Source organism: Podarcis bocagei (assembly GCF_964188305.1).
Source record: "Podarcis bocagei genome assembly, chromosome: 7".
Lineage (NCBI taxonomy): Eukaryota > Metazoa > Chordata > Lepidosauria > Squamata > Lacertidae > Podarcis > Podarcis bocagei.
The window spans coordinates 55,272,158-55,280,544 of record NC_138132.1 but is presented as its reverse complement, the minus strand read 5'-3'; the positions used below and the strand labels follow the sequence as shown (position 1 = coordinate 55,280,544).

The 8,387-nt window shown below is 47.2% G+C and overlaps 1 protein-coding gene across 2 annotated transcripts; it reads left to right on the top strand.

Annotated features, from left to right (window-relative positions):
• Nucleotides 1-589: 589 nt before the first annotated feature.
• Nucleotides 590-7,674, top strand: IRX3 (iroquois homeobox 3). Of its 2 annotated transcripts, XM_081202610.1 has the most exons (4): nucleotides 590-1,352; nucleotides 3,453-4,644; nucleotides 5,893-5,959; nucleotides 7,310-7,674. In XM_081202610.1, exons 1-4 carry the CDS (start codon nucleotides 1,131-1,133, stop codon nucleotides 7,362-7,364), a joined length of 1,536 nt encoding a protein of 511 aa, XP_081058736.1. In that variant the 5' UTR covers nucleotides 590-1,130; the 3' UTR covers nucleotides 7,365-7,674. The 2 variants fall into 2 exon arrangements, with proteins under 2 accessions (XP_081058736.1, XP_081058737.1); XM_081202611.1 differs by lacking the exon at nucleotides 5,893-5,959.
• The last annotated feature ends 713 nt before the right edge of the window (nucleotides 7,675-8,387 follow it).

The following is an 8,387-nucleotide window of genomic DNA, read 5'->3' as shown; positions in this document are numbered from 1 at the left end:
TTTTGACCTACTGTGTTAAAGAAACTCCTTCAAAATTCGGTGCGAAAAGAGAAATTCACGGTGGGTAGGGGGCGGTTCGCGAAAGAAAGAGAGTGAAAGCAGACTTTTAAATCTATATTAGTGTTCAGTCCAACAGCTCCAGGAATGAATAGGTTAATTTGCGCGAGGGAGGGGGGAGTCGAGGGAGTTTGGGAGATTAATTTTGTGCAGATAATCAGCAAAATAATAAAAACAACAACAACAATAATGGAGTCCGCGCGTGCCACAATTCTGCACGGATCCCTGTCTTAACTCTAGTTGATACATTTTGCGCTGAAGGGAGATTATTTTAATAATGGTAATAATGGTAATAATAGCAATAATATTTATTATTATTATGTTTTAAGCAACAACTGTCCTAGACTGAGTTAAATCTTTGTACAAACCCCGGACTGATTGCCGATGGCTTCCACCAGATTTGAAAAGCACTCAAATAAAAGACGGCGACGTCAGTAAATGGAAGGCGTGAGTGGCGGGGGGAGGGAGTGAGAAAAGAGCCGGAGTGAGAAACCGAGAGCGAGCGAGAGAGAGAGAGACTGACTTAAAAGAAAGAGGAGGAGCTTCGAGAGAGAGACTCCGGCTGTCAATCAAAGGCGGGAGTTCCAATAATCTCCAGCAATCTGTTAGGACCTGACCTGGAGTCCACTCAGATCAATAGGAAAAGTGAAGGGAGAAAGAGACGGAGGATCGTTACGCAGCAGCGGCTGGAGGAGGAGGAAGAAGAAGACGAAGAAGAGGAAGAGGAGGAGGCGGCGGCGGCGGCAGCAGCAACAGCGGCAGCCCCCCCCCCGGCCTCGCCTGGTCTCCCCACCCCGCTAACCCACCCGGCACCGCCAATGCCTGGCAGACTTTCTGAGACGCACTAAAAAAGTGCAGGCGAGGCGAGCAAAGGGCGAACGACCGGGCTCCTTTTCTTCGCTTCTTGCGCCTCTCTCTCTCTTTCCTTCCTTCCTCGCGCTCTCTCCTTTCGCTTCTCTTTCCTTTCCTCCCCCTCCCTCTTTCCCCTCCCCTCTTTCCTTCCCCCCTTCCTTCCCCTCTTCCCCCCCTCTTCGCCTCTCCACTCCCCCACCCCAACCACACACCACCCCGCCATGGCATTTTCCCAGTTGGGATACCAGTATATCCGGCCGCTCTACCCGTCGGATCGCCAAGGGAACAGCAGCTCCCGAAGCGGGGCAGACCTCAGCCCGACGGGGACGCTCTCCAACGTGCTCTCCTCCATGTACGGAGCGCCGTACGCGGCAGCCGCGGCTGCTCAGGGATACGGAGCCTTCCTCCCCTACACCGCCGAGCTACCCATCTTCCCGCAGCTGGTAAGGAGACGAGTCCACAGATTCCGCTCTTCTTTCTCTCTCTCTTTCTCTTTCTCGCTCTCTGACACCCACCCACACCCCAACTCCAGATTTCCCCCTTTAAAAACCCGCAGTCCTCCTTTCTCCCCCTTTCTTTCTCTTTTTAGAATCTTCAGCTTTTCTTTCTCTTCCAACTCCGCCTGCGATGTGACTTTGCACAGTTGCGGGCGTAAAGCGAAGACGCAGGAAAAGGTGCAATTGGCTGGCGGTGGTTTGCAAGTGACCAGCTCGGTCTCCTGGTCCCCCCCCCCTCGATCTGGGCCCGGGGGTGCGCTAGGGGGCCGAGCAGGCGAGGGGTTAAAAATCTCTCTTCGGCAGATTGAGAAGAGCATGCAAAAAACTCCTGCCTCTGCTTTATTTTTTTATTTAAAAAAAAAAAACCTCGCAGAGTTTGGGACACAGTTCGCCCCCCCCCCGTGACTTTTTAAATTTTTATTTATTTATTTATATTTTTAAAAAGAGGCACCCTTAAACCACTGCTTAGTCGGAAGTAATGGGCCGTATTAATTTCAATGCAGCTTTCAAATAATTCCGGGTGTGTGGAGAACTGAACTGAACCAAGGGCAGCGGGGGGGGGGGAGGGGGAGAGAGAGAGAATCACCTCCGTGAGTTCCTTTGATCGTCTTTTCTCAACGTAAGAACAGTCCCATATTGTGCCTTTTCCTTGTGAATAACACGCACTGGATGAGACGGGGGCGGGGGGGGGGGAGTCGGAATCCCGCTTTGAAAATCAGTAATCATGTTACTAATACAGCAATAAGCCTTGGAAGCAAAATGATCTGCTGTGGGGATCCAAACCTAGCAGAAAATAAAGTGTTTGGGTTTTTCATAATACAAGGGAGCCTGATTTCAACAGAGAGTTGTAGGAAGGAGTTACTGAGTCCTTTTGTTGTCCATATATCTTCGAGAGTTTGAATATAGTTTCAGAGCGCCATTCCTAGGCCCGTGTTTCCCCAAGGAAAGTTGAAAAAGGGAAATCTAACAATTCCCCCAATACAATTCCCCCACCCATCAAAACAAATGGGCGCTGGTATTCTGTCTCTCTCTTTCTCTCTCTCTCCTCCTTTCCGTGAGCGGTTGATTGACAGTTCCATCTAGCGCGCGGAGGAATCGTCAGGCAAAAGGGTGTTTTGTTTTTTTATTTAAAGGGGGTTTAGCAGCAACACCTCCGTTGTGCAAGTTGCGGGGCGGGGGAGAGGAGAGACACGCAGAAACTTCGAGCAGAGATTTTGTCAAGTTAAGCATGAGCGTTTCTTTAAAGCAAAAACAAAATCCAACTTCTGCAAAGTTGCAAGCGGTGAATTAAAAACAACAACAGCCCCGGATCTGTTATGTTTTCTCTCAAGGAAACCATGGGAGATTTAATAGGATCTCCCATTAAATGCACGGCATATGCTGTGCATCCCTCTTGTCTCCCCACACCACGTCTCATTTGGGGGTTGTGCGTGTGTGTGAATATATACGTAAACCTATTTTACTTCTGTCATATATGTCATAACGTCCAGCTACTTTTCGAGATTGTGTTTCCCGAGTTCTGGAGGCCAGGGCTGCATGCGAATGACCCAAGAAGTTTTAAAAACGTGAGCGAGGTGCGCGCGTGTGTGCGCGTTCAACTCGCTATTGAAAATACTTTTCAAAAAGGACTGAGCGAGAAACTTGGCTGGGACACCTCTAGAACTCTGTGGATTTAGGAAATAACAGGCAGCCTCCCAACCGCCCCCCGCATACACATCAATCCCCTTTATAACTTTTGAAATGAGAAATTATTATGAAACTGCAGGCGGAATCGCACTTCTCCATATATATATATCGAACTTAAAAGGGCAAGCTTCCGAGTCTCACAGCGCTCTTCGTCACCCGGCAGAATGACAGCCGCGCAGCCCTTGATTCATTTGATCCCGTCGAATATTTTGCTCGACTTATCTTCCACCCCTTTGGGAGTCAAGAGGGCTACTGAACCGGTGTGGGGGCTCTCTCCTCCTTGAAAAAGTCCATTTCCATGGCTAACCGTTAGTTGCTCTGTGTAACGCCCCCCTCCCCATTTTTTCTGTCCTTCTCCAGGGAGCCCAGTATGAGCTGAAGGAGGGCCCCGGCGTCCAGCACCCGGCTTTTCCTCACCACCACCCGGCTTTCTACCCCTATGGGCAGTACCAGTTTGGCGACCCGTCGAGGCCCAAGAACGCCACCCGCGAGAGCACCAGCACCCTCAAGGCCTGGCTGAACGAGCACCGGAAAAACCCTTACCCCACCAAAGGCGAGAAGATCATGCTGGCCATCATCACCAAGATGACCCTCACGCAAGTCTCCACCTGGTTCGCCAACGCCCGGCGGCGCCTCAAAAAGGAGAATAAAATGACCTGGGCTCCGCGGAGCCGAACCGACGAGGAGGGCAACTCTTACGGCAGCGAGCACGACGAAGAGGACGGCGAAGGCGACAAGCGGGACCCCGACGACGAGGAGATCGACCTGGAGAACATCGACACCGAGAATATGGAGAGCGGGGCGCCAGGGGCCAAAGCGGGGCAGCTTCTCCTGGAAGGGGAGGACGACGAGGAGGAGGACGAGGAGGAGGAGGAAGAGGACGAGGAACCGCCGGATGATTCGGTGCTCCTCCATTCCGACGCCAAAACCACCGACTCGGAGGGCTCAGACGGCTTCGAGGACCTGCCGGGAGCTCAGGAGCGCTTCTTGAAGGCTATGGAGGCCCGTCAGCGCGCCTCGTCGGGCGAGCTGCCTTCGCCAGCGGCTCTCCAGCAGCAGCGGCTGCAGCAACAGCGCCATCCTTCCTCCCCAGCGTCCCCCCCAACGGCTCCAAGCCCCGCTTTGGCACCGCAAGCGCAGCCTCCCAAGCCCAAGATCTGGTCCTTAGCAGAGACGGCTACCAGCCCGGATAACCCGTCGCGGAAATCTCCCCCCAGCGGAGGTTCCCCCCCTGCGGCAGCGGCCACCCCCCAGAGCCTCCAGCTGGTGGGAGCCCCCGCACCGCCGCAGCCTCCTCCAACGGCCTCGGGCCCCGCGCACAGACTGGTCGCCTCTTGCCCTCTGGGCAAATTCGCTAACTGGTCCAGCCAGGCCTTCTCGGCCCACCCCCATCATCACCACCACCACCATCCCCACCCGCTCACTTTACTGAACACTCCCCACCTGCTGGGACTCGGGGGGGCGAACCCCAGCGCGGCCCCCAGCGCGGCAGCTATCGCGGCTTTCTCCAGACCCGCAGACCAAGCGCAGAGCGCGGAGTCCTCCGGAACAGGTAACCCATTCGATGGGAGGGAGGCGTATACCTGAGAGGGGGGAAAGGCAAGGTGGGGGGAGGAGGGGGGAAACAACTTGGCTGCAACCCTAAGATCCATGGGACTTACGTGGGGGAGAGAATTTTGAACTAGGGTGGGTTTGTATGCGAGGCTGCGCGTTTATTCCCTGAGACTTATGTGGCATTCAATTAAGTTTCCTTAGACAACACTGAAATGAACCTGAAGAAATTTGAGTCCATTCATTTCAGTGGGTCTACTCTGATTAAAATTAAGTTGGCTACCACTAAAATAACTTATAAGAACGCAAATGGTAGAAGGAAGGGGGACTTAGAAGGAAGCTCCAGAATAGAGTAGGTGGAATAAAAAACGACGAAAGCGGGAGGTATTCCTCGAGGGTTTGAAGCCCAAAGAAGCAATTCATTATGACGGGGAAAGACAGTCAGACCCTCACTGCTCCCTTTTCTGGACTCTCTATATCTCTTTTCCCAAAAGAGGTCCAGGCTTTCTTAGTTGGCCTAAAGATTCAGTTTATATTTTGGACAGAAACATTGGCTGGATCTCTCCACAGCCCACGAACATGCAAGATCATGGCTGGATCAGTTTCTGTCTCCTATACTATGGACTTCAGTGCCAGGCTCCCAATTTAGAATCACATAGTAATAAATAAATCAGAAGGCCTTTACCTGGGGCCTTTTCTTTTTAAAACAACAACTTCCACCAATATTGCCTTCAAAACTGGGGGAGCTTTTTTTTTAAAAAAATTGCATTCTCCCAGTTAGGAATACCCTAGTTGCTGTGGTCAGAATTGGTGCTCTCTGTATTGATGGTATCATCTGCCTATTTTAAAAAGCACATTTAACACCCCCCCCCCACAAAAAAACCCTCTCTTATATTTGCTAGGAAAGAAATCCCCAAACTGAAATCAAAGGTGTGGGTCTTTGGTCTGTTTTTTTACTTCCATGTAAAATGGGTTTGGCAATCCAGGTGTTCTGTGACCTTAAGCACACACTCTGAAGCGATCAAGCAAAATCCCACTGAAATGAAGCATTTTTATTTTAATACTGGACATGGTTAGGATCTGGGTTCTCTTTAATAGGTTTTCATTTTTTCATTTTTTAAAAATGAATGTACTGAGCTAAGTTGCTAAGAGTGACATGAATTCAGGAACCTTAGAGAAGCAAATCCAAGGTGTTTTTTTTTAAAAAAAAGGAACCTTTTTTTTCTTTGTTTGCTTTTGTTTGTTTTAGATCGATCTAGTGCCTTGGAAGTAGAGAAAAAGTTAATAAAGACAGCTTTTCAACCAGTTCAGAGGCGGTAAGAGATTATCTATGTCCTAGAGGGTACATTAAAAAGGGAGAGGAATTTGCTTGTAGACCAATTCCCATTGACATCAATGGGACTTGCTGCCCTGCAAGATGCAATCTCTTGCAGACTTACTTGGGAGTAAATGCCACTGAAACCAGGACTTGGACTTCCTTCCAAGTAAACATGTGAGGGATTTGGGCCCCACCATGTATATTTAGGACTGGGGAAGAATTATAAATGGCCAGTTTGGTTCCAGTCCCTCTGAGATTCATTTTCCAAGCCAGCTTTAGTGCACTTTTGTGATGTTAGATAAGAGCACTAAGGAAAGATTGCAGAGTCAGTTTTCTAGAATTTGTAAACTAGTGCTTGTGAGATACAAAGGCCCCCTCTGCAACTCTTTAGAGTCTTGTTAAAATCAATATAGGGAAGCAGAAAATTCCCAGTCTGATCACCTCCTTTTTAAACCTCCAGTACAAAATTGGCCAAATTGAAATATTGGTTTAGTCTATGAAATAAGGTGGACAAGCCAATGTAAACTATGCTCTCTTGCATACCTGTGGAGTTTAGGTGTGTGATATATCTGCATATATTTATTTGAACATGCACACCTATATGTATAATCCTGGCTATGTACAAGTGTGCATTCACAAACGCACACAGATGCACCCTAATGAAATGAATAGATTTAATTGTGTGGTTGGTGCATATGCATACACACATATATTTCTTTGGCTATAATATGCATGTCAACTGTGTCTGGACGTTGACTAGAAAGAATGCGCCATGATTGTGTGTGAGTACATATGCTTGTGCATAAATGTACATATATTTCATAACTTGCATTTAGCAGTGAAATAGTGTTCACTGCAAGGTTGCTTGATAGTGCTTAAAAATGCACAGCGCTTTGGCCTAAATAAAAAAAAAATAAGTAAAAGGATTGTGTCCCTAACATATTAGAGTGGCTATAAAACTGCAGAGGGTTAGCCACATGAATCTGCTGCAGCAAAACTAAGAAAAGATTCTCCCGACACCTTAAAGACTAACATATGGATTGTGGCATCAGTTTTTATGGACTAAAGGCAAAGGAGCAGGCGGGTTAGTGCATTTCAGAACTCCGCAAAAGCTTATGTTGCAGTCAATCTGTTAGCCTTTAAAGGGCACCCCCCACTCCGCATAAAATTGGAGTAGTTTTTGCTCATGGTTTTTGAATGTTTTCAAAGACTTTTTGTTCCACGTTAAAGAAAGTATAAGCTCCGCTGCAGTCTCCAGTTCTGGCTGCCTATTAGATGATCAGAGAAATCAGTATTCAAGATATATATCTATATATCTTCTTTTTTTTCTGTGTTCCTTTTCTTCCAGGCCTCAGAACCAACTTGATGCAGCTATGGTTCTATCTGCGTTGTCATCATCATAGTTAATTTTTTTATAATTATTGTTCTAATGATTGTAAAATAAAATTCTCTGTATAGTTACAACTTGTACGCATGTCCATGTATCAAATGAAAAAAATTACAAAAACCAAGAAAAAAACCCCCCTGCTTCTGTGCTATCATCTGGATTAGCTGAATTCGTGAGGTTTTTTGGAAGTCCAGTGCGAAATAGGCGTCTTCATTTTCTTTTTTGTATATATAGTAAAAAGAAAAAAAAATGTACATATGTGTGAACCAAATTGTACAAGAAAGTATATATTTTTGGCTAATAAACTGTTGCCACTTTGACTACAATTTTCTGATACCTACGTGAATTATTATTATTATTATTATTATTATTATTATTATTATTATTATTATTATTATCATCATCATCATCATCATTATTTCCTTTTGTCACTTTGGGAAACTTTTAAACTAGTTTTGGAAGATTCCCCACTGTGCTTAGATTTCCAGAAGGGTAGCCGTCTTTAGAGGCTTCCAAATCCTGATTTTCTATAACTGCGAGAACGAAAATCAGTAGCAATCCTGAGTACAAAACGCAGCTGTGTGAGCTAGCTAGAAGAAAATGTCAACAGTGTGTGTTTGTGTACAGGAAAGAGAGGTGTGTGCGTATTCATTTGAATTATAGAGAGCGGGGGCAGAAATCTATACAGTATTTGGGACTTTCTGGTTACTTTGCTGTATTAATTTTTAAATAGATTTTTGAGGTGGGGGGGGGACCCGCGTGTTTATGTATTAGGAATGATTGGTGGGGCCATCGCTGCAGATCTGATCAAAACGCCTCGCACTACCCTGTTTTTGTTTTGTGTGTGTGTGTTAAGAGGTTCCCGCCTGAAAGCCAAGTCCGCTGGTTTAAATGGCCCATATTTTTCAAAGTTGCAAAAAACCTCCTTAGGAGATCGAATCGTCCTTTCGCTTTGCGGCTGGAAATCCTGGGCGATTTCAGGGGGTCGTTCAAAGCGCTCTCGCGTATGTTTGAATTGCTAAGCGCTACGGGGGTTGGT